This window comes from Ictalurus punctatus, chromosome 7 (assembly GCF_001660625.3).
Source record: "Ictalurus punctatus breed USDA103 chromosome 7, Coco_2.0, whole genome shotgun sequence".
Classification (NCBI taxonomy): Eukaryota; Metazoa; Chordata; class Actinopteri; order Siluriformes; family Ictaluridae; genus Ictalurus; species Ictalurus punctatus.
The window spans coordinates 30,016,253-30,042,968 of record NC_030422.2 but is presented as its reverse complement, the minus strand read 5'-3'; the positions used below and the strand labels follow the sequence as shown (position 1 = coordinate 30,042,968).

General features: G+C 41.0%; 1 protein-coding gene across 2 annotated transcripts in view; it reads left to right on the top strand.

The window, feature by feature from the left end:
* The window catches only part of LOC108267844 (tensin-3), a 68,093-nt gene extending 44,875 nt beyond the window's left edge, over positions 1 to 23,218 (top strand). For both annotated transcript variants that reach the window (XM_017472297.3, XM_017472298.3), the window contains 14 exons: positions 4,792 to 4,943; positions 5,025 to 5,145; positions 7,394 to 7,477; positions 9,435 to 9,546; positions 10,360 to 10,793; positions 10,935 to 11,021; positions 11,163 to 11,294; positions 12,262 to 12,357; positions 12,776 to 12,853; positions 18,690 to 18,767; positions 19,752 to 19,920; positions 20,004 to 20,072; positions 21,320 to 21,349; positions 21,556 to 23,218. In XM_017472297.3, coding sequence (XP_017327786.1) covers positions 4,792 to 4,943; positions 5,025 to 5,145; positions 7,394 to 7,477; positions 9,435 to 9,546; positions 10,360 to 10,793; positions 10,935 to 11,021; positions 11,163 to 11,294; positions 12,262 to 12,357; positions 12,776 to 12,853; positions 18,690 to 18,767; positions 19,752 to 19,920; positions 20,004 to 20,072; positions 21,320 to 21,349; positions 21,556 to 21,700 — 1,787 coding nt within the window. In that variant the 3' untranslated portion in view covers positions 21,701 to 23,218. The remainder of the gene's footprint in view (positions 1 to 4,791; positions 4,944 to 5,024; positions 5,146 to 7,393; positions 7,478 to 9,434; positions 9,547 to 10,359; positions 10,794 to 10,934; positions 11,022 to 11,162; positions 11,295 to 12,261; positions 12,358 to 12,775; positions 12,854 to 18,689; positions 18,768 to 19,751; positions 19,921 to 20,003; positions 20,073 to 21,319; positions 21,350 to 21,555) is intronic.
* Positions 23,219 to 26,716: the final 3,498 nt, after the last annotated feature.

Sequence of the window (26,716 nt, the reverse complement as noted above, 5' to 3'; positions counted from 1 at the left end):
ATGGTATCCTTGAATGCTGCCTGTTTATCCAGCTGCCCGGGTGCAGAGGCATCGTGGGAGTCTCCTGTAGACTCAGACACACACCAAGAGCAAGCCTCTGCTCTGGAATGCGAGCAATGTTCATGGACAATTGGAGAGAGTAAACGCTTTAATCGGATCGTTCACACCTTAACAGCAGAAATAGTTACGCAGGTTGGAGTTACAGGATGTTAAACGCCAATCAAATTTCAAGGTGAAAAAGAGGTTTTTTTATTTGACGGGCCAATTTTACGAGGACATTCGAGCGGAAACTTTTCAAACCGTTTCGAGGGCCTTGAAGTTTTGGTTACACTGTAACGCAAATATTAAGATTTCAGTACTCCTTGTGGTCACACTGTAACTTAAAGGCGAGGAAAAAAAAACCAACCAAACAAACTAAATGAAAAGAACTTAGACAAGATAGGTTCCCCATGACCCTGTGTAGTACAAGACGTACAGGAGATGGATGGACGGATGGAAATTAGACAAAAACTTTATAGTTTCTGGTTATGCTGTAAGGTAAAGACAAAACCCGAACAAAAATGAGGTTAAACAAAAACACTATAGTTGGAGTATTCTTTATGGTTATGCTGTAATGTAAAGACAAAACAAAAACAAAAACAATAATGAAGGTAGACAAAAAACTTTATAGTTTCAGTACTCAAAGACAAAACAAAACAAAATCAACGATGATGTTAGACAGAAGCATTTTAGTTTCTAGTACGTGTTCTGGTTATGTTTTAACTTGAACCGAAACAAAAATGAAGTCGGATAAATACATCACAGCTTCAGAACTCTTTCCGGTTACGCTGTATTGTAAAGACAAAACACAACAAAAATGAAGTTCAACAAAAGCATTACCGTTTCATAACTTTTTCTGGGTATGCTTTGATGTAAAGACAAAACAAACGCAAAAATGATCTTAGACAAAAAAAAAAAAACATTCTAGTTGCAGATATTAACCGTCCGTTTACGTTTACGTTTACGTTTATTCCTTTAGCGGACGCTTTTATCCAAAGCGACTTACAAATGAGGAAATGCAAGCACGGAGATATATCGAGAGGAGAACGATACAAGTAGGACATCCGAAGAACTTTTAAGGAATTTGAAAATGTCCGAGTCGATGTGAGTATCTGAGAGAGGTTAGACAGTTACTGGATCGACTGTTGGTTTGTATTTGAGTAAACCCACGGTGGGAGGGTGCTCGTTTGCGGCGGACGTGTCTGTTTGTTCTGTACGCTGAAGATCAGACACAGAAGTGGAGCACATCTGGCTCGATAAGATCAGCGTGTAGACCTCAGGAAGGAGATCAGACGGATTTCACCATCCGTCGGAAGAGACCGAGCTCGTCCCCATGTTGGATGAATTATGTCTTATATGTTTAGACATGGAGGTGATGATTCACTCGGAGTGAAAAGCAGGATTTCGAGTGGATCAGAGGCGAGGTGGCTGCGAGAGACTGGAATTTCCACCAGAGGAACAGAAGTAGCCCGAGGCTCTGCATTCTCCGCTCCTGACACAGCCAGCGGCCCGAAGACACAAAATAACATGTGTGAAAAGATCATGTGCAGCCCCGACACACCAGCACACTCCAGAGACAAGCATACAAGCATACATACATCTTAGTCACACCGTGCTTGGGGTTTGGAATTTTTAGATTCGTCATCATCAGTGAATCAAGTGATTCAGACACAATAAAGTGAGTGAATGGGTCTGATTCAGAGCTGATTCATTATAATCATTTACACAAGCAGCTAATGGCTTCAGAGACAGCCAAGTCTAAAAATATATCAAATTATTTTCTTAACATTCTATTATTATTATTATTATTATTATTATTATTATTATTATTATTTGAATTCTAACATTAACAACATCATAGAAATGAAATAAATATAGAAAAAGTGTAATAAAATACAAGAAAAAATAAGTACGTACATTTTATTTGAGATATTATTACTAGAGATGGAAGGATATAACTTTTTATTTTCCGATTCTGATACCGACACCTCGAACATCGGCCGATACAGACACCATGCAATCTTGTTCCTTTGCTAAAAATTTCTAGGCTTTAATAAATAAAAAAATTAATTAAAAAAATATCAAATAATTTTAATGTAAGCCCATAAAAAAAAAAACTGGAGGAAAAGAAACACACCGCTAAAAACAGCAGACTTTCACACAAAATTCGCTTACATTACTAAAATAATAAAATATAATAAAGTGTAAATAAATAAAAAAAACAATTCTAACAAAAATGCAATCAAAAGTCTCTTTATATAGAAAAAAAATCCAGTTAAAAAATATTTTTCAAATTCAATCTTTTTTTGTTTGTTTGTTTTGTTTCATTATTTGTTTTCTCTGGTATCGAATCCACCATTTTTATTTTTATTTTTGCCTGATATCGGCCCATTCAACTGATCCTGTTTATTAAATAAGCGCTATTTCTAATTATTATTATATTTATAATTCATTATTAATTAGGGCTATATTTGTTACTACTACTACTACTACTACTACTACTAATAATAATAATAATAATATGTATATAAACCACAGTAGTATAGCTATTGTTGTTGTTATTATTATTATTATTATTATTATTATTATTATTATTATTATTATTATTATTATTATTTTGTATATTCTTTATGCTTATAATAATTTTATTCTGTAAATTAATTTCCTTTCATATGTTTGGCTTTCGAAAATAAACACAAACAAACAAACAAAATTCTATAATGTATAACTTGACAATATATATATATATATATATATATATATATATATATATATATATATATATATATATATATATATATTTATATTTTTACTTTTTTTTTTTTTTTTTTTGATTTTCAATATTACTAAATAGTGTGTATATGAAAAAATCCATCAATTAAACAACAAACATGTTCAAGTAAATATATCATTAATATATAAATATTTGAATCATTGTAGTCGCCGTGCGTCCGTCCTCACATCATTCTGAATATACTGCTGAAAAGGAGAATCATCAGACCTGGATTTTATCTGGACTGAAATCTAGTGTGACGTTTCAGTGCGTGATGTTTTAGATAAAGTCAGTGGCGAAGTTCCTTTTGAAAGGACTTTATTTTCTGTAAACAAATAAAGACGCTCTGAGCTCCAGGTGCTGCGTGCTGAGAGAAAGGACGGGTCGTGAGAGGTGGGACTCATTAACTTTCCTCTATGAGATGTTAATGAGCGAGCTAGTCTTTCCCCTATACACACACAGAGAGAGAGCGTGTGTGAGATGATGATTGGCCCCTCGTGCTCCACATGCTCTCTCCTCCATATTAACATTCCACAGACAGGAACAGCTCTACAGCTCTGTGAACGGTGGAGATTAACACTCCTGTGCTAAATGACACTTCACACTCCGAGCAGACGGACAAACACACAGCGGTTTGCTCACACTCCAGAGGTTCAGCTCTGAATTTATGGCCATTCTTGAAATACTTTTTAGCCGATAATCCAAAAGTGAGTCAGAAATAAATAAATAAATAAAAGTTTGCATGTTGGGTTTTCTTTTCTGGAGCTGTGATGCTTTATTGCTTCTTCTTCTTCTTCTTCTTCTTCTTCAACTTTTAAGTCTTTTATACACTGCTTAAACTCTTCATTTGCTTTTCTTTCCAATTCCTGCATGTATATATATATATATATATGTATATGTATATATATATATATATATATATATATATATATATATATATATATATATATATATATATATATATATGTATGTATATATGTACATATGTATATATATATATATATATATATATATATATATATATATATATATATATATATATATATATATATATATATATATATATATATATTATTGACATTGTGACAGTTTGGGATTGAGAAAGGTTTCATCATAAGCTTGCACATTTTAAAGCTTGGTGGATTTACACTTGGTGGATTTATTTACAAAATAAGCAATTTAAAAAATAAAATCCAGAAAACAATGATACAAAGTTTTTTATTATACTTCTAATTTGCCAAACTATATATATATATATATATATATATATATATATATATATATATATATATATATATATATATATATATATATATATATATATATATATATATATATATATATATATATATATATATCCCTAGTGGAATAAAACATTAATAACATGTCATATGTAAGGAATAAACCACTTGCAGCTGTGCTGTTGTGGGAAAACAATCAACGACGGGATGCTGTGATTAAAAGAAGTCACTGTTACTATGGAAACGTTGATTTGGTCATTTTCCTATAATGGCACAACGCAAATTGTTTTATTCTTCTTATACCGCAGCGATTTGATATTTCTATTCATTAAAAAAAAAAAAACACATTGTACATCGCACTTTTTTAATTTATCCATTTCTAGTTACATTTAATGAAATGTCAGAGCTTCTAGAAAATGAATCAGACTAATCAGAATGGTGAACTGAGCAGCGCTGCGGTTATAAAGCATGTTATAGAGTATACTGTATGCATGAACGTAACGCATCTACACACATACAGTACTATTCCAGTGTCTATTATGTCCTTGTTAATTCATCAGGCATTATGTGTTATGATGTTATGAGATCATGAGGGTTATGCATTTGATTATGCATACTTATGAACAGGCAGAGCTAGGAGGTATTATGGATATCACACACACACACACACACACACACACACACACCTGCTTGTGATAAGCGCAGCAGTAATGTGGAGTGTGTTTTGCGTCCGATCAGCCGTCCCACCTGCCGGAGAGAGTTTGCGCACTCTGAGTCGTCAGGGCAGCGAAGTGTCCGAGCACTTGACGGTGTGTGTGCGGCCGGCGTGGGAAACGGAGGCGGAGTTTGGGGACAGACTGACATACACACACAGTGTAGCTCCACCACAGGTACTACACACACACACACATACACACCGATATACAATATACAGGATACATTGACATTGATACATTGTCTTTGTATTGCAGCGAGCTCCTCTGTACAGAGCAAACAGTGTGGAGTACCGAGGTCCGAGCGCTGGACTGGGCACAGGAAGTGACACGGTTCCTCCAACACCGGCCTTCCCCATCTCACCACCCACACCTTATGGTGAGACACTTACACACCCATACACACACACACACCTATACACACAGACATGCAGAACCGTACGTGTCAGGCCCATGTGACCGGATATCAACCAGCTGATTTCGGCTTGTAGTTGCTATGGTTACTCTGACAGACATGTTGTCAGAAATTGTAATTAGGAGTTCTGGTGTGGTGCTATTACGCAATCAGAGCAAATGACTGTAACCATGTTATTCACACATTCCAAACCTCAAACTCATCTCCGACAGTATGTGTGGATTGCTTCGGGAATCATTAAGATGTCCTAGTTAGTAACTGAAATCTTGGATTTGCGTGCCAAATTCCTTACACAACACACTTCCTGCTGGTTTAAACCTGTGTTTGGAAGTGGACTGGCGCTCATCACCGAACAGACCCATGTACTTCAGCATGCATCATTTCACAGCATATGGTTCATGGGCTGTTATGTTATGTTTCTGGAGAAACCCTACGGGTCTGTGAACGCTACCACAGAAAAGGTTACAATAGTTAATAGTTATAGAACTTTCTTTCGAAAGTTAGACCCTTTAGTTATACCCATCTCTAGAGCCTGGAAAACTGGCGGTTTGAGGAGATACCAAAGCTTGGAATCGTCATAACCCTTTAAAAGATGTTTGACAATCGTGGCCGGTGATTAAAATGAACTGATTTGGTAGATGTTTTCAAATCTGGTTCAAGTCTTAACCAAACAGAATGACTCCCATTACAGAAATTCAAATGGTTTTAATGGTTATAATGGGAATGGTATTGGTTTTCATGGAAACTATAATGGTCCTTGTAGGTCTCTACTCCTAATGTGTTGGGCTCTAACATGATGACATGTTTATGTCTGGTGGAAACCAAGAGAAACCATTAAATCCTAATCGAATATGGCCTAAAACACACTACATTTGTTAATGGTTTTAATGGTATTTTTAGTGGAAACCATTCGAACTTCTGTAATGGTTTCTATTGTTGTTTTTTTTTAAGCAGGGCGAATTTATTTCCGAATATAAAATAATGAAAACAACAAATGTACTGATTTAAAACCACAAACAAGAAACTAAGAGATAAAAGATTCCGTATCTCAGCATTTAAAAGTCTTATCAGTGATATGAGCAGCCGTTAATCATTATGGCGGAACATTGAAGGTGCATTAGGTAATATTAGTCAGGTTGGTTTGCTAGATCGGGTCTCTAATAGTTAGGAGGGTAGGTGGGTTGGATATTTGGACGGCTGCACCTTTAACTTGAACTAACACTGGTTTTATGTAAGGCTAAGAACGAAGGTAGGCGTCACATCGTTAGCGATGAACAACCAATAAACAATAAGTTGTTACGTCCGTTGCGTTTACAGCCTGGTCTGAATTCAGCTGAGCTGCAGAAAGACATGTCATTGGGTTATGTTTGGTAGGCCGTGGTCCGTATTTTGTTTTGGTCAATGTTATGTTTATGACAAGTATTAGGTTGTATTTTCTACGCCTTTGAAAGGACATTAAAAATGTTCACTATGCCCAAACTATAGAAGTCTCACATGATATTGACAAAGACACTGGGTACAATTGACGATTGCAACTTTTAGGCATCGGTAGGTGTCACATACAGATTTTTGAGAAATTGGTATCCAGCCTGTTTTCTCCCATCCACCGTCTAGAGAAAGAGAAAAAAAAACAAACAACACTTGATATGTATGTTTCATGGTGGAGCAACACACTGCTAGCGCGCTACATCAATGAAGAATGCATTCTGTTGTGTAGAGTAACTGGTACAGTTTACAGACATATACACTAATAACGCTGCTAATAACATCTTGAATGAAAATAAAGATGCGACCATCATATTAAATTATTAGTCTGCATTTAACTAGACAACTAATTTGTCATACTTTGGTGTTGAATTAGATTTACAGGCAACCAGTACATGGGATTTGGCGATGACATTGGAGACCTCACTTGCCTGATGTCTCATGTTAGCTAATGAATTTATGGTTTGTCCATCGCTGGATATACATGTCTGTAGTTACTTAATTTACTTAAAAAAAACAAACAAAAAAAAGTATAACATCTGTTTGAAATTCCTCAAATATGAGGTGGTGTGTGCAGGCGGTTCTGTAAAGTCAAGACCTTTGCTCCGACACGTCCAATCACACTTCTTCACCCACTTCGCTTTTTATAACAATCTCCATCTGTAGCGCTGCAGCGTCCTCGCCAGTTTCTTACCAAACACACTCTCTTTCCATCCTTTCTCCACAGTGAAGAACATGCCGGAATTTACGCACTTCGCCCAGACGCCGTCTCCTAGCACGCCGATGTATGGAGGCTTTAGGACCGAGCACGGTAAGCAGATCCACAGACTGATGGAAGTGATTTTGGAGGACTAGATGAGTCAGATGTCAGCGTGGTTATGTTTTTCTCGCAGTAGATAAGCTATGATCGGGGACGTTTACGGCTAAGCGGCCTCAGACTAAACACACGGTACGAGTCCTGACCCGGCAAACACGTGTACATACTTGTGCACTGTGACACCTTCAGGAATGCTGCTTGGAGTCTGGCCGAGCGCCTGGAAGTACCGTTTCGAAAGAAACGAACAGTTTACAACCTTGAATATTTTAAGCGACATTTAATCTAGTAGATCACATTGTTGTTGTTTTTGTGTTTATTTATTTATTTATTTATTTGTTTATTATAAATTTCAACAAAACTCATAGATGGCCCAATGTTAACCCAGCGCTAAAGCCGAGCACACGGCTGAGAGAGCCGCGGCCGTCGGAGACGTGGCTTTATTGAAATGTCAAGCCTTTTGTACACACAGGGCTGAACATATGTGCTTCCTGACCTCTGACAAAAGGCCAATATGGGAGGAAACAGCCCGCTGAACAATAGCGGAAAGGCCAGCTTAGAAGAAGGTGAAAAGAGGCTCTCGGTTGGCTTGTCCACGCCGCTTTGGTTGGGTTCTAAAGCTTGAGTATCCACCCCTGCATTTGAAGAGCTAATTCCCTGAGGGGCAATAAAGATTAGCGTAGTTCCAAAAGTACTCAATGCGCTTTAAGAGTCTCTGCAGATGCCCTTTCTAAAGTGGTCCAGTAAAAACATGGGTTAGGGGTAACACCTTGTATTTAGGTTCTCTTCACTGATACGATTTGCTGCACTAATTACCAAGAACCAGTGTTAAACTTAGCATTCATACAGTCTAAGCACTATTACATGGATTACTGCATTGACTGATATTTATTCAATATGAAATATCCAATATAAATTCCACACGAATGTCTTAAATGATGAGAAATGTTCGAATTTTTACCAGTTAATGGGTTTAGTTTTACCCGGTGATGGCAGGAACGTTGAGTAATTAAGCGCTTAACGATTCATCCGGTTTGGCTTATTATTAAAAGCATCAATACACGTGATGATGTTACTCATGGGGTATTAATGCTGAGGTTCTGGTTAACGAACACGTTAAATCATGTCAGTTAACGGAGTTTTAACGTAAAGCGTTACTCTTAGTGGCTTAGTTCCAGAAGGAGTCTCCAGTGTCGGTGCTTTGTTACAGTCAGTACGTTTCCCGCCATGGGGAAGGCTTCAGGGCATTCTGGAGGAGGAGTTTGTGAGTTGTAGTTTCACAACAAGCTGCATTTTGTTTGTTCGTTTGTTTAATTCTGTTAACTTGTAGCGACAGAAAAAAGAGACGCGAGTGAAGAGGACGTGTTCATAGCTGCCGAGAAAAAGGAAAGAATTGGTTTCGTGAATGTTCCACGAAAATGGAACTATAAATGGATAGAAGTATGACGTCGTTTATTAATCAATAAAAAGATGTCGTAGATGTTGTCGTATTGCTGTAGGTTAAGAGGAATAAAATGCTCCGTGTTGTCCGGGTTCATTCTAATATTTTTGGCCTTCTAGAAGCCTTTTCATCTTTTTCTTAAGCTCTTCGTGTTTCAAAATTTTTCCCACTACCATTACAAATAACCTTGAGTGACCTGAAAGTTTACACTCCTCAGAGTGACAACACAATCTTTCAGTCAGGGTTTATTCATCCGTTCATTTATTTATTTATTTTTATTTTATTTACAGGTGACCTTCTCGTCTGTCCAAACATATCCGCGACCTCGAGTTCCGTTGCCATGGTGCTCTGTCGCTGCAGCAAATGTTTTTGGCTTTGATGTCACGCTAGCGTCCAACCTGATGGTCCTTTTAGTAGCGTTCAAAGCGTGGCAGCAAAAAAGACTGGATTGATCCTTCACTGCATTAGAACCATGTTCTCACAACAATTACTGTGTGTTGGTCTCGATTTCAGATATGAAAGCGTTTGCGGATATTATGGGGCACGACGAGAGCAGAGCGAACGTGTCTCGCAGAGCCTTCCCCCACTCCCCGCCCACTGGAGGAGAGATAACCCTCACAGACAGGTATAAAGAACAGATTGGTTCTTTCTGGAGCGATTGCACGATTCCACACGTCACACACTCAGGTTTAACACCACCTGAGGACTGGGGATCGGTTCTCCGGACCACTCCCCTAAACAAAAACAGCTTTCACGCTTCACCTAATGTACCACGATCTCTTGGGGCACACACACAAAAAAGTGTGAAAACGAACTTAAAAACCATATTCAATTAGACATCATTTGATTAAGGATCCATTTGCAGGATCTTTAAAGGTTCTATGTTGAACCCTATAACAGAAGGTTTCTCATTCAGCTCCCAATTCAACCAGGATTAGAAGGTTAGAACCATTTTTTTTATGAGACTCCAGGATTCAAAACTGGTAGACGGGTAGGAACTGATCTTCGTCTTGGAATCGTCTTTAAAATGTAAATCCGGGTTGAAAATTACAATATTTGATCATCTGATGCGTTTTTGAGTATTTGATACAGCATTGCGCGACCAAAGCCTGCATGCATGGTATGGTCATGTGGCCTACTATAATAAAGCTCTAAACAATCGCATTAGGTGTATGTAGTTATACGTAGAATTATGACGAGCATGCGTGTGTTGTAAAGACACGCCCATCTCTGTGATTTGTGCAGGATATTTTGTACATGATACACCCTCCAGCTACAGTGGTTCTCTCATGTGCCTGGGATTTGAACTCACCGCCTTTTGGGAAGGTGGTACCGGATGCTGGGAATATGGAGCATCATTGTGAACCGGCAGCTCCAACACACACTGTTGTGCTTTTCTGCATGAACATCTATTAAACACCGTTCTTGTTCCCTCTAGCTCGGGTCAGTCCTCCTGCCCAGAAGGGGCGCTGCTCAGTCGCCACACCGCCATCAACTCGCAACACCCCGGCCCCATGGGTTACAACCAGAACTCAACTCCATCCCACCATCCTCACCCACACACCCCTCACCCCGCCCCCAATGCCCACAGCTCTCCCTGGGGCAGCCAGAAGACCCGAGTGGTGCAGTACACGCTGAACCGTAGCCCAGCGTTCAGCTTCGACGAGGAGCCCGATGGTCTGAGTTACGAGCCCCAGCAGCCGCCACTTCCTGAAAAGATGCGCACCTTGGACTGCGACCGTTCGTTAGGTTCGGTGTCCCCGGCACCTAGCGGGTTCTCCAGTCCGCACAGTGGGAGCTCGCTCTCTATTCCCTTCCCTAACTCACTGCCCGATTTGCAGACCAGGACCACCAGTGTCAGCCCGCTACCAGGTACAACTACACATCCTTCCCATGATGCACCAGTTCTCAGTATGTCCTGGGGTTTAAAAACGATATAACATGCAATATATGATATAACATGCAGAAGTTATGACTTCTTCTTCTTCTTCTTCTTTTGTTTCTTTGTTGTAGACGTCCTGGTGAGCAAGCAGGTGACGGTAAAGTTCGTCCAGGACACTTCCAAATACTGGTACAAACCGGACATCGCGAGGGAACAGGGTAAATTACCAAGTGCATGTTCGAACTGTAATGATTTGAATGTTATACAGAATATGATCTCTGAGTAAATAGATAGTTTGCGTACTTTTGTGTGTGTGTGTGTGTGTGATGAGAATGAGTAACACGTCTCCCTCCACACAGCCATCGCAGTGCTGAAGGACAAAGAACCCGGCTCCTTCATCGTACGCGACAGCAACTCGTTTAAAGGCGCCTACGGATTGGCTATGAAGGTGGCCACGCCCCCTCCCTCCGTGGTGCAGCAGAGTAAGAAGGGTAAGGATTGGCTGAAAGCAGGCAGGTGGACGGAACTCCTGAGGGATGGCTGACTGTGATACGTGTGTGTGATTTTATTCCAGAGTATTTTCCATTCAGCGCCGCTCTTCAGTGGCCTTGGCTTTCTTCTCCTGCTGACATGAAAGAGTCCTTTTGTTATCCCGAGCATTGAATACAACTCATCCGTGACTCGGAATGGAAACCGATAGGTGTTGCCTTCCATCGATACGTCCACTGTGTTGGTTTTGGCGCTCAGGGCTTTTTAACTTCTCAGCCATTTGGACACGTTTTCTTGGGTGTTTTTCTACTGAATCTTTATCAGCCAACTCAAAAGTTTGCATCCCCGTTGATGTAGCGTGATGTCGAGTCAGTGAAGATCAGATAAATAGCCAGCACATGACCTGGAGTGCAGACAGGAAGACACGACCCGAGCGAGAAAGAAAAAAACGTCGCTCCAAATGCGTTTGCGCTTCATAAAGTCTGAAAATATCGTTTTTAAGCTTGATTTTGAACATTGTGCTGGTACACACCCCTATCTACCATTCTATTACATACACTGTGAGTGTGTGAGCACCTGTGATGACATCATGTGTCTCGGTGCTTAAGTCGAGCTTTTGTGAAAACCCCTTGAGAACGTGAAACACAACGCTGAAGTCTTTGTCAAGGAATTCTGCCTCCTGAGGCCCTGTGGAGAAGCCCCGCCTCTTTCTACAAGCCCACCTGTGTGTGTTTGTGTGTGTAAGAGAGAGAGAGAGAGAGAGAGAGAGAGAGAGGGAGAGAGAGAGAGAGAGAGTGCAAAGGAAAATGGAGAGAGTGAGAGATAGTGATCTGAAATGTGAACTTGAATATAACTGCATTTTGTCTCATGTATTTTCCTTTAATTTACTTTTGCTTGTAAAATTAAAGTTGGATCTCTCTCTCTCTCTCTCTCTCTCTCTCTCTCTCTCTCTCTCTCTCTCTCTCTCAGGTGGAGATTTGTCCAATGAGCTTGTCCGTCATTTCCTGATTGAGTGCACACCTAAAGGAGTTCGACTGAAGGGCTGTCCTAATGAGCCTTACTTTGGTAAATTATCCATCCATCCATCCATCCATCCATACATCCATTCATCCATTCATCAGATCCTTTGTTTATCCATTTGTCCATCCATCCATCCATCCATACTTACATCCACTGACCCAGCTATTCATCCGTTTGTCAATCATCCATCCCCCTTTCCAATCATCCTTTCAATCGTCCGTGTTTCCATCCATCCACATCCCACTATCCATCCTCTGACCCATCATTCTGATCCATGCATCCATCCAATCTTCTGTTTATCCATCCATCCTTCCATGCATCCATCATGGATTATAGGATAATCCATTCAATCATCTGTTTATCCATCCATCAATCCTTCATTACCCACCTGTGACAAAATGAACTTATACGTTTGTGTGTGTGTGTGTGTGTGTGTGTGTGTGTGTGTGTGTGTGTGTTGCAGGGAGTCTGACTGCACTGGTTTGTCAGCACTCTATTACACCGCTGGCTCTGCCATGTAAACTCATCATTCCAGATAGAGGTACATAGCACAGCAGCTCTGTTACTATACTAACAGATATTATACTAACTAAGATACTAACAGATATTTATTTACTGCATCCTCACCTCACGATGTTCATGTCAGGGTTTAGTATTCTTTGTTTTCCCCCAGGGTTTAGTATTCTGGGTTTTCCCCCAGGGATTAGTATTCTGGGTTTTCCCCCAGGGTTTAGTATTCTGGGTTTTCCCCCAGGGATTAGTATTCTGGGTTTTCCCCCAGGGTTTAATATTCTGGGTTTTCCCCCAGGGTTTAGTATTCTGGGTTTCCCTCCAGGGTTTAGTATTCTGGGTTTTCCCCCAGGGTTTAGTATTCTGGGTTTTCCCCCAGGGTTTAGTATTCTGGGTTTTCCCCCAGGGTTTAGTATTCTGGGTTTTCCCCCAGGGATTAATAGTCTGGGTTTTCCCCCAGGGTTTAGTATTCTGGGTTTTCCCCCATCGTTTAGTATTCTGAGTTTCCCCCCAGGGTTTAGTATTCTGGGTTTCCCCCCAGGGTTTAGTATTCTGGGTTTCCCCCCAGGGTTTAGTATTCTGGGTTTTCCCCCAGGGATTAATAGTCTGGGTATTCCCCCAGGGTTTAATATTCTGGGTTTCCCCCCAGGGTTTAATATTCTGGGTTTTCTCCCAGGGATTAATAGTCTGGGTTTTCCCCCAGGGTTTATTATTCTGGGTTTTCCCCCAGGGTTTAGTATTCTGGGTTTTCCCCCAGGGATTAATATTCTGGGTTTCCCCCCAGGGTTTAGTATTCTGGATTTTCCCCCAGGGTTTAGTATTCTGGGTTTTCCCCCAGGGTTTAGTATTATGGGTTTTCCCTCAGGGTTTAATATTCTGAGTTTCCCCCCAGGGTTTAGTATTCTGGGTTTTCCCCCAGGGTTTAGTATTCTGGGTTTTCCCCCAGGGATTAATAGTCTGGGTTTCCCCCAGGGTTTAATATTCTGGGTTTCCCCCCAGGGTTTAATATTCTGGGTTTTCTCCCAGGGATTAATAGTCTGGGTTTTCCCCCAGGGTTTAGTATTCTGGGTTTCCCCCCAGGGTTTAGTATTCTGAGTTTCCCCCCAGGGTTTAGTATTCTGGGTTTCCCCCCAGGGTTTAATATTCTGGGTTTTCCCCCAGGGATTAATAGTCTGGGTTTTCCCCCAGGGTTTAATATTCTGGGTTTTCCCCCAGGGTTTAGTATTCTGGGTTTTCCCCCAGGGTTTAGTATTATGGGTTTTCCCCCAGGGTTTAATATTCTGAGTTTCCCCCCAGGGTTTAGTATTCTGGGTTTTCCCCCAGAGTTTAGTATTCTGGGTTTTCCCCCAGGGTTTAGTATTATGGGTTTTCCCCCAGGGTTTAATATTCTGAGTTTCCCCCAGGGTTTAGTATTCTGGGTTTTCCCCCAGGGTTTAGTATTCTGGGTTTTCCCCCAGGGTTTAGTATTATGGGTTTTCCCCCAGGGTTTAATATTCTGAGTTTCCCCCCAGGGTTTAGTATTCTGGGTTTTTCCCCCAGGGATTAATAGTCTGGGTTTTCCCCCAGGGTTTAATATTCTGGGTTTCCCCCCAGGGTTTAGTATTCTGGGTTTCCCCCCAGGGTTTAATATTCTGGGTTTTCCCCCAGGGATTAATAGTCTGGGTTTTCTCCCAGGGTTTAATATTCTGGGTTTCCCCCCAGGGTTTAATATTCTGGGTTTTCTCCCAGGGATTAATAGTCTGGGTTTTCCCCCAGGGTTTAGTATTCTGGGTTTTCCCCCAGGGTTTAGTATTCTGGGTTTTCCCCCAGGGTTTAATATTCTGAGTTTCCCCCCAGGGTTTAGTATTCTGGGTTTTCCCCCAGGGTTTATTATTCTGGGTTTTCCCCCAGGGTTTAGTATTCTGGGTTTTCCCCCAGGGTTTAGTATTCTTTGTTTTCCCCCAGGGTTTAGTATTCTGGGTTTTCCCCCAGGGATTAGTATTCTGAGTTTCCCCCCAGGGTTTAGTATTCTGGGTTTCCCCCCAGGGTTTAATATTCTGGGTTTTCCCCCAGGGATTAACAGTCTGGGTTTTCCCCCAGGGTTTAGTATTCTGGGTTTTCCCCCAGGGTTTAATATTCTGAGTTTCCCCCCAGGGTTTAGTATTCTGGGTTTTTCCCCCAGGGATTAATAGTCTGGGTTTTCCCCCAGGGTTTAATATTCTGGGTTTCCCCCAGGGTTTAGTATTCTGGGTTTTCCCCCAGGGTTTAGTATTATGGGTTTCCCCCCAGGGATTAATAGTCTGGGTTTTCCCCCAGGGTTTAATATTCTGGGTTTCCCCCCAGGGTTTAATATTCTGGGTTTTCTCCCAGGGATTAATAGTCTGGGTTTTCCCCCAGGGTTTAGTATTCTGGGTTTCCCCCCAGGGTTTAGTATTCTGAGTTTCCCCCCAGGGTTTAGTATTCTGGGTTTCCCCCCAGGGTTTAATATTCTGGGTTTTCCCCCAGGGATTAATAGTCTGGGTTTTCCCCCAGGGTTTAATATTCTGGGTTTTCCCCCAGGGTTTAGTATTCTGGGTTTCCCCCCAGGGTTTAATATTCTGGGTTTTCCCCCAGGGATTAATAGTCTGGGTTTTCCCCCAGGGTTTAATATTCTGGGTTTTCCCCCAGGGTTTAGTATTCTGGGTTTTCCCCCAGGGTTTAGTATTATGGGTTTTCCCCCAGGGTTTAATATTCTGAGTTTCCCCCCAGGGTTTAGTATTCTGGGTTTTCCCCCAGAGTTTAGTATTCTGGGTTTTCCCCCAGGGTTTAGTATTATGGGTTTTCCCCCAGGGTTTAATATTCTGAGTTTCCCCCAGGGTTTAGTATTCTGGGTTTTCCCCCAGGGTTTAGTATTCTGGGTTTTCCCCCAGGGTTTAGTATTATGGGTTTTCCCCCAGGGTTTAATATTCTGAGTTTCCCCCCAGGGTTTAGTATTCTGGGTTTTTCCCCCAGGGATTAATAGTCTGGGTTTTCCCCCAGGGTTTAATATTCTGGGTTTCCCCCCAGGGTTTAGTATTCTGGGTTTCCCCCCAGGGTTTAATATTCTGGGTTTTCCCCCAGGGATTAATAGTCTGGGTTTTCTCCCAGGGTTTAATATTCTGGGTTTCCCCCCAGGGTTTAATATTCTGGGTTTTCTCCCAGGGATTAATAGTCTGGGTTTTCCCCCAGGGTTTAGTATTCTGGGTTTTCCCCCAGGGTTTAGTATTCTGGGTTTTCCCCCAGGGTTTAATATTCTGAGTTTCCCCCCAGGGTTTAGTATTCTGGGTTTTCCCCCAGGGTTTATTATTCTGGGTTTTCCCCCAGGGTTTAGTATTCTGGGTTTTCCCCCAGGGTTTAGTATTCTTTGTTTTCCCCCAGGGTTTAGTATTCTGGGTTTTCCCCCAGGGATTAGTATTCTGAGTTTCCCCCCAGGGTTTAGTATTCTGGGTTTCCCCCCAGGGTTTAATATTCTGGGTTTTCCCCCAGGGATTAACAGTCTGGGTTTTCCCCCAGGGTTTAGTATTCTGGGTTTTCCCCCAGGGTTTAATATTCTGAGTTTCCCCCCAGGGTTTAGTATTCTGGGTTTTTCCCCCAGGGATTAATAGTCTGGGTTTTCCCCCAGGGTTTAATATTCTGGGTTTCCCCCAGGGTTTAGTATTCTGGGTTTTCCCCCAGGGTTTAGTATTATGGGTTTCCCCCCAGGGATTAATAGTCTGGGTTTTCCCCCAGGGTTTAATATTCTGGGTTTCCCCCCAGGGTTTAATATTCTGGGTTTTCTCCCAGGGATTAATAGTCTGGGTTTTCCCCCAGGGTTTAGTATTCTGGGTTTCCCCCCAGGGTTTAGTATTCTGAGTTTCCCCCCAGGGTTTAGTATTCTGGGTTTCCCCCCAGGGTTTAATATTCTGGGTTTTCCCCCAGGGATTAATAGTCTGGGTTTTCCCCCAGGGTTTAATATTCTGGGTTTTCCCCCAGGGTTTAGTATTCTGGGTTTTCCCCCAGGGTTTAGTATTATGGGTTTTCCCCCAGGGTTTAATATTCTGAGTTTCCCCCCAGGGTTTAGTATTCTGGGTTTTCCCCCAGGGTTTAGTATTCTGGGTTTTCCCCCAGGGTTTAGTATTATGGGTTTTCCCCCAGGGTTTAATATTCTGAGTTTCCCCCAGGGTTTAGTATTCTGGGTTTTCCCCCAGGGTTTAGTATTCTGGGTTTTCCCCCAGGGTTTAGTATTATGGGTTTTCCCCCAGGGTTTAATATTCTGAGTTTCCCCCCAGGGTTTAGTATTCTGGGTTTTTCCCCCAGGGATTAATAGTCTGGGTTTTCCCCCAGGGTTTAATATTCTGGGTTTCCCCCCAGGGTTTAGTATTCTGGGTTTCCCCCCAGGGTTTAATATTCTGGGTTTTCCCCCAGGGATTAATAGTCTGGGTTTTCTCCCAGGGTTTAATATTCTGGGTTTCCCCCCAGGGTTTAATATTCTGGGTTTTCTCCCAGGGATTAATAGTCTGGGTTTTCCCCCAGGGTTTAGTATTCTGGGTTTTCCCCCAGGGTTTAGTATTCTGGGTTTTCCCCCAGGGTTTAATATTCTGAGTTTCCCCCCGGGGTTTAGTATTCTGGGTTTTCCCCCAGGGTTTATTATTCTGGGTTTTCCCCCAGGGTTTAGTATTCTGGGTTTTCCCCCAGGGTTTAGTATTCTTTGTTTTCCCCCAGGGTTTAGTATTCTGGGTTTCCCCCAGGGATTAGTATTCTGAGTTTCCCCCCAGGGTTTAGTATTCTGGGTTTCCCCCCAGGGTTTAGTATTCTGGGTTTTCCCCCAGGGTTTAATATTCTGAGTTTCCCCCCAGGGTTTAGTATTCTGGGTTTTCCCCCCAGGGATTAATAGTCTGGGTTTTCCCCCAGGGTTTAATATTCTGGGTTTCCCCCAGGGTTTAGTATTCTGGGTTTTCCCCCAGGGTTTAGTATTATGGGTTTCCCCCCAGGGATTAATAGTCTGGGTTTTCCCCCAGGGTTTAATATTCTGGGTTTCCCCCCAGGGTTTAGTATTCTGGGTTTCCCCCCAGGGTTTAGTATTCTGGGTTTCCCCCAGGGTTTAGTATTCTGGGTTTTCCCCCAGGGATTAATAGTCTGGGTTTTCCCCCAGGGTTTAATATTCTGGGTTTCCCCCCAGGGTTTAGTATTCTGGGTTTTCCCCCAGGGTTTAGTATTCTGGGTTTTTCCCCCAGGGATTAATAGTCTGGGTTTTCCCCCAGGGTTTAATATTCTGGGTTTCCCCCCAGGGTTTAGTATTCTGGGTTTTCCCCCAGGGTTTAGTATTCTGGGTTTTCCCCCAGGGATTAATAGTCTGGGTTTTCCCCCAGGGTTTAATATTCTGAGTTTCCCCCCAGGGTTTAGTATTCTGGGTTTTCCCCCAGGGTTTAATATTCTGGGTTTTCCCCCACGGTTTAGTATTCTGGGTTTTCCCTCAGGGTTTAGTATTCTGTGTTTTCCCCCAGGGATTAATAGTCTGGGTTTTCCCCCAGGGTTTAATATTCTGGGTTTTCCCCCAGGGTTTAATATTCTGAGTTTCCCCCCAGGGTTTAGTATTCTGGGTTTTCCCTCAGGGTTTAATATTCTGGGTTTTCCCCCATCATGTATTTTTTTCGCCCCTTCAATATGAAAAAACAAACAAACCTTGTATTAAAGGAAGTGGGTGGGGTTTAGCATGTTGCTCGTTCTCTAGATTTAAGTAGCTTTAATAATGAGCATGTGACCTTTAGCTAAAATACATCATCTTTAGCAGCATGACATACCTTGATATGCAATATATACAGTATGATTTTGTGTGAAGTGCATTAGAAGTGTGTGTGGTGAACCGTACTGCTCTCTGTGTTACCCTTCAGATCCACTAGAGGACACTGTTGAAGCAGCACCACAGTCCATCACCAACTCTGCGGCCGAGCTTCTGAAACAGGGAGCAGGTGAGTGGGACACTGAGGAATCTCTAACCCAACCTTTCTGGATTATAGATATTTTTATTTAAAAATATTATACAAAAAGTAAAAAAAAAACAAAAAAAAAAACACAAAGGTTCTTTCTAACAGCACTTACTCATTTCAAAATATTTAAAAATAGGTTCTTTTTTCATCTTCCTTTTCTCTCCCCTCTGTTTTAATAATGAATTCATTATTAGACACATCTATCATTCATTCATCCATCCATCCATCCATCCCTTCACATATCTATCCATCCATCCATTTTTCAGTCATTCATCCATCCAATCATTTATTAGTCATCCATCCATCTATCCATCATTTGTCCATCCAATCATCTGTTTATCCATACATCAGTCCATCCATCCACTCATCCACCCCTTTGTTTATCCATCCATTCATCCATTTTTCAATCATTCATCCAAGTAATTTGTTTATCCATCCATCCACCCACCCATCCATCTATTGACCCAGTCACTGACTCATCATTCTGACCCATCCATCCACCCATCCACCCACAAATCCTTCTAAGCAACCCTCCCACCCACCCATCCATCCAACCATCCACCCACCCATCCATCCATGTGGCTGTCTATCTATCAATCTACTGTATCTATTTTTTTTTTTATGGATTATTGCAACATAATTTTATGTTTCATGTTTCCTTAGGTTCATTAAGACGTTTCCAATTTGGAAAATTAAGTCCTTTTTTAAAAAAAATAAAAAATAAAAATAAATAAATAAATAACTGTAATTTTGCAAAATTAACCTAAACAGAATATAACAAATGTTAATTAAATAGCGCAACAGAAATGATTAACATGAATAAGTAATAGAATCACACTGGTCACTGGATTTTATGGAATATGTTTCACAGGATGTTATTATTTCTATGTTTGTTCCTTGATGAATATTTAGTCTGGGGTGACACTTCTGCATGATTCACCCCCCCCCCCTCTCTCTTTTGAGCAGCGTGTAACGTGTGGTTCCTGGGCTCTGTGGAGTTGGAGTCTCTGACAGGTTACCACGCCGTGCAGAAAGCCACCACAGACCTGCTGAGCTCCGAGCCTGCGCCTTCCTCCACCGTAGTGCACTTCAAAGTGTCCTCACAGGGCATCACTCTCACTGATAACCAGAGGAAGTGAGTCGGCGTCTGTCTGTTCACACTTTTAAATACCATAAATACGTTTCCTGTTTGACGTACGACTCGTGTCTTCCTGACAGGCTGTTCTTCAGGAGACACTACGCTGTCAACACTGTTATATTCTGTGCTTTGGACCCTCAGGACAGGAAGTAAGCACAAAAACAGCCAATACAGGATTCTTCAAAAGCACACCCGAACTCCAAGCTGTCATTTTGAAATGGTTCAATCCTTTTCTTTTCCTCATAGTAGCTTGCATAAGTATTCACCCTGTATTTACAACCTGGAAATGAAATGGACTCAACTGGGATTATATGTCATCAGTGTCCATGAAGCATGTTGGTGGAAGCACCGTATTGAGGGTTACCCTTGACGTCTTGGTTGCTACTCTGACTTGCTTGGTGGCCGCCTCTAAGCAAAGTCATGGTTGTGCAATGTTCTTTCCATTTTTTAACAGATTTAAAGCGCACCTATTATGGTTGATCAAACATTACCTTTCGTGTAGTGTGTTATAGCAGCTGTGAGCGTAAAAAAAAAAACATCTGGGAACTTTCAAAAATCAAAAGCGCACGACAAACCGGGCTACTGACTCCCAAAAGAACGAACCGATTCTGAACAGCTGAAACGACTCGTTAGTAATTCCAGACTAGGGCATGGGGCGGGGGGTGAATACTTATGCAAGCCACTTCATGAGTTTAATCTGATGTCACGAATTAGGCACCACACTTAGATTTGAGTCAATCACATCTGATATGTAAGTGATTAGAGGATAATAATGCATTCAACTGTTCTTCACAGCACCTGCATGACTAAGCATTTTTTTGGGGGTGCTAATTTATCTAATAATAAAGCTAAAACTGAGATTGTTATGATCATATTATATATTTTTTTTTTTACATTTTTGAAACAAAAATGATGCAAATTAAGACTCAGACACTAAAATCCATCTCATGTCATTCTGTGACAAAGCTAGCTTAGTAGCAGTTAGCTAGCTGGCTAGCTAGTTAGCTAGCTGCTTATGTTAAAGGATAAATATATTACGATAAATCTTTGCACATCCTTGTTTATGTTTGTGTGACAAACTAAAACAAACAAACAAAAAAGAACAAATCCCTGAATTTTCTTCTTTCTTAGAAAGACATGTCTGAGAAGGACTTTTCTCTCAGGTTGTCAGTATCTCTGGCTAGCTAGCTAACATTCGAGATATTTGGGAAGGAAATGGTGGTGTTTCAAAGGGTAATAATCATAAATCCGGACATTTATTTAAAGGTGATGTTCCTTGGGCAATTTTAGTGCTTTCCAGGCCATTAAAAACAAACCAAACAGTTTAATCCCAGCTTTAGAATGGTTCTGCTAATGATCTCATGTTGACATGGAGCTGAATTGTGTTTATTCCCAGATGGAGACGGGACGGATACCCATCAGCTAAGTAAGTCGTATAGTTTATTCATATTTACAGTGTGGTTGTGATTCTCTTTAAACATTCTGCTCCACTTTTAATAATATTAAGTGCTAATTATTCGTGTACCACTTCAATAATTAGCATATTAGCACAATTTATGATAGGTGACTGTAGTGTATGCTGATTTGGTTCTCTCTCGGCTCTTTAAAAAAAAAAAAAAAATTGCTGTGCAGGATTTTTGGTTTCGTAGCCCGGAAGACGGGCAGCGGCATGGACAACGTGTGCCACCTGTTTGCTGAACACGACCCCGAGCAGCCCGCCAGCGCCATCGTCAACTTCATCTCCAAGGTCATGATCGGCTCACAGAAGAACGCCTGATCTGATCAGCTCGGCATGTTACCCAGGAGGCGCCAAATCAACCCCATTCACCCCCATTTTCCCTCTCCAAACGGACCTGCTGTCCACTGATGATGACATCACACTGTGTGTCACATGAGCGCAAACTCTACAGCTATCGTTAATGACGAAGGACACGTATCGGAGCGCTAAAGAGAGAAAACGTGTGTAGGTTGGGACTGTGCTGCTACTCAGCTTTAAAATAAAAGTCTACGTTAAGTGTCATGTATATTGTATATGTATGTAATGGTATGTACCCAAACTGTATTTATTGTATTTTTTTCTTTGCAGAATATTCACGTTTTTCAGGATATAAACTTCAGATTGCTTGTGTCTTACGTGCGGGGAATTATTGTTGATGTTGAGTGTTCTCTCGCTTTTATTGGAATTTTACTACTGACCATCTATCGATGAACGGCGTATACACACTCATAGCTGGGCCAGTTTAGAGGACTAGTTAGTTAGCTGTATTTTTTATAAAGAACTATGTGTTTATATTTTAAAGGGCTATATGAACTAAGTCACTAGTATTTGTAACAAGACCAAAAAACCCTTTTTTTTTTTTTTTTTTTTTTTTAATATAAATGTAGCTGGTAGTTAGAGGGTCTGATCGTAAAAATTTCCGGTTTTTTTTTATTTTATTTATTTTTTTATATATATAAATCTGGCTGGTAGATGAGGGTTTCATTAAAAATGTCTTTCTTTCTCAAATGTGGCTGTAGTTAAGAGTTTTAACTGCATTTAGGTTTTTCTTTTCTTTTGTTTTTTTGTTGTTGCCGGTAACTGAGGGTATTGATCACGAATTTCACATTTCATATATATACATATGTATATATATGTTTTGTTTTGTTTTTTCTAGGGGGAGGGCGGACCCGCAATGTTGTGCATCTCATTTCATTTCACTTAAGCTTGATTCTGCCTATGCAAGATGTGTATTAAGTACAGCATAACGAGTAAGGGCTGAATGTTAATTCACAACCTTGAGGTTTTTTTTTTTTTTTTTTAAGGGATAAATATCCTATTTTCTTAAAAGCATTTAGGCTGCTTGCCCAAAAACTGGACCAATAATTATTGTAAAAGTGATTTTCATGTTTATTTGAAAGCATAGTAAAAGGAAAAAAAAAAAACTGTATTTTTCTATGTAAACCTTAATATATTCAGTATCCAGTGGCTTTATGTTACATTGAACAGATCAGTCGTTGTACTAATGTTGTACTGATTGCTGTTAAACACTCTGCCGGTGTATAGGAGTGATTGTTTCGAAAGCGTCATGTTGATAAAGGAATATATCTGAACAGTGTGTACTCTGATTGTAGTATTACAGTGTTGCGTATCTGTTATTATGTAAATGCTCATGCTAGTTTTATTACAGTTTATCTCTGATGCTAAACAGATCAAAGACAATGTTTTTTTTCTTCATTGCTGCTTCATTACAGTGAAGTGATTGATGGGATGGGATGGGATGGCATTGAACGACAGAATAAACACTGCGGACTCATCGTTGGGTGTCGGATCAGTGCATCGCTCAATAAGACTGAAAATATATGAGAGTGTGTCTTCACCTTATATGGAATAAAACACTTGAGAATGTGCTGTTATAGGAAAATAATCAACGACAGGCTAGTGTGATAAACCCGAGTTACTGTTATCATCTCGAAGTTGATTGTTTTCCAAAAAACAGCACATCCCGGAGTTTGATTCCTCTTCTACTACAGTAATTACTGTGATTGTTGTGTATTTATTATCAGGTTTTTATAAAAGGTCAATCCAAAAATGGGTTTTCCAGAGCGATGTAATGTCATTTGAGTGGGGAATGAAACCATTTTAGTCAGTTGCTTATATCCTGGTTCAGGGTTGCTATGGATCCGGAGTCTATCCTGGGATCGCTGAGTGAGAGTGATACACCCGGGATGGGACAGAAGTGCAACGCAGGACACCCTACACTTACACATATTCACACACTCAGTCTCACCTAGGCATGATTTAGCATAGTCGATCCATGAATTAGCATGTTTTTGTGGGGTGAGTGGAAACCGGAGAACCAAAAGGAAACCACATAGACCGTAACCCGAGCTCAGGATTGAACCGGGGACCACAGCTGCGAGGCAGTTACAGTCTACCACCTTGCTGACCGGTAATCAATCCATATATTTACAACTGCTACAACTCTGGTTTCCTCCCACAGTCCAAAGACATGCATTGTAGAGCGATTGGCATTTCCAAATTGTCCATAGTATGTGAATGGGCGTGTGTGTAAGATTGTGCCCTGCGATGGGTTGGCCCTACGGCTCTCGTGTCCCCTAACTTGTGCCCCGGGGTCCTCTGGGATGGGATCCAGGCTCCCTGTGACCCTGTGTAGGAGAAGCAGTACAGAAACTAGAGGCAGTGGTTCAGATGTTGATGTACTGCTCAGAAGGTCGTGAGTTCAAACCCAAGCACCGCCAAGCTGCCGTTGTTGGGTCCCTTGAGCAAGGCCCTTAACACTCAGTTGCTCAGACGTATAACTGAGATAAATGTAAGTCGCTCTGGATAAGGGTGTCTGCCAAATATCATGAATGTAATGTAAATGTAAGATGGATGGATATCTTATTGGGCTGGCCAGAGAGAGGGCCATGCTTTATGCTAGGGTAGCACTGTCCACCCCTGGCCACACCTTAGCTAAGCCCCTGATTACATTTACAACATATTTTGCATTAGAGGAAAGTGTGTGGCAGAGGGGGCATGGTCAAGTACCAGGAGTGAACGAATGGGTAACGAGTGAGTGTTTACACCTCTGTGTCCTTTATGACAAGCTTATTTGTACACCTTGCGAGAGATGAACATGGGCAGTGTGAATGCAGCTCATCGGGACATGAAAAATTTTGGTTCTTATTTGTTTTTAATTAAATATAATGTGGTTTAATGTGTGTCCACTCTAGTCAGTGAGGTTTCTGAGGTTTATAAAGGAAATCAACACGGATACCATAATGACGAATGAATCGGCACATATGACGCAAAGTTATCAAGAAGTGGGCGGAGCTTTAAGTCTTCAAAGTTGCTTAGTCTCAGATAACGCATTGATGGCATTTGCGTGGATAAAACATAATTTTCCTGTTTTGTTTCAATATTTACTATCACCGCAGTTTACGAGAAGTCATGTTACAGACGCGATTTATCCAAAAATGTTCAAAAGCGATTGACCAAAACCGCTGCTTCTACCTGCCTCCTGAGTCCTCACTCCTCACCTAGCAACCAGGGTGTCGCGATATCTTTATTTATTCTTAAATACGGAAAAAAAAAACAATCAGCTCAACGTCCCTGATCCTTTCAGCAGGTTAGCACAGTTGACAGCAGGAGGCGCTCATGCTTCAATAAACGTTCAACTTCCTGTGTGAAACGCTCCATCACGTACGACAATGAAAAGCCTTAACAGATCCATTACTAACCTACTGGGCATGCTGCCATTTTCATTTAACAAACACTTCAGTTCTTCCCAAAAATAGCCTTCAGTGGTTCTGTAAACTCGTGCATGAGGACTTTCGAGAACAAGCACATCGGCTCACGGTGCACACGCAGTACAGCTGCACACAGGTGTGCAAACACACGTACACACTAGCACACACCTGTGCGTATTGCTGTCCAATAAAAGGCATGTAGAGCTGAGTGCCAGCGTGCAGGTCGGTACAAGTCGTGAAGAATAAAAAGAATTGTTGAATACAAACGTTTGTTGGAGGAAAGTCATTTGAACTTTTAATCATTAAGGAATGAAACATTCAGTGTCATGCGGTTGGAGGAAATAATCAGAATATAACCGAGTTAGCACTCCAAAGTTCCTACAACAGTACGTCCTGCCGGGTTTTATTCCTCTTACACCACAGCGATTTTTTTTGTCCAAACGATTGTCATTTTTCTTGATTAAAGAATGACACATCATCATTTTTGTCCATTTATAGTTACATTTAATATCGTTGAACATCCTTAATACAAGCGAGTGAACGTTTTCCCCGTCTCGAATCTAAGAGCCGCGTGATTAGCTGTGAAATAATGTCATTCTGACTGGCTACTTCCACTTATAGTTGAGTTATTTTATTTCTCATTGAAGTAGAATTCCGCTTCGTTTTTTCATCCCCAGCCCTGGAGCAGAGTACAGTGCAAAAACACAATACACGTTCGTGACGTGTGTCGTGTGAAGTGATGTGTACCGGCAGCACTGCAGGTGTGTAAATATGAACACTGGATCCTTCCTGGTTAATAACATAAACATTCCTGTTGATAGAGTTCAGGTTCAGTGAAACTCAGGAAGATAAACCTTTGAGATATTGAAGCTGCAGGTGAAAGAAGAGCCGCCATGGCTTCTGATGATCCAAGCGTACTGGAGAGGAAACTGTGGAGGAGCAGATGTGTGTGTGTGTGTTCGAGAGAGAGAGAGAGAGAGAGAGAGAGAGAGAGAGAGAGAGAGACAACAATAAAGTTCTGTATGACGAATTACAATAAACAACAGTAATATTGTGATGCTTTCTCTGAAATGACTGGAACTTCTCATGAGGAATTGTAGGATTGATTTTCGGCTCTTTTGGATTCATTTGCATTGATTCAGTACCGAACATACTTGATTCAGTACCGGACATAGTTGATTCAGAACTGTACATAATCAATTCAGCTAATTCAGAACCAGACATGGTTGGTTCACAAGAGGACATAATTCATTCAGAACTGGACATAGTTGATTCAGAAACATATATAGTTGATTCAGAACTGGACATAGTTGATTCAGAAACATATATAGTTGATTCAGAACTGGACATAGTTGATTCAGAAACATATATAGTTGATTCAGAACTGGACATAGTTGATTCAGAAACATATATAGTTGATTCAGAACTGGACATAGAAGATTCAGAACCATATATAGTTGATTCAGAACTGGACATAGTTGATTCAGAAACATATATAGTTGATTCAGAACTGGACATAGAAGATTCAGAACCATATATAGTTGATTCAGAACTGGACATAGTT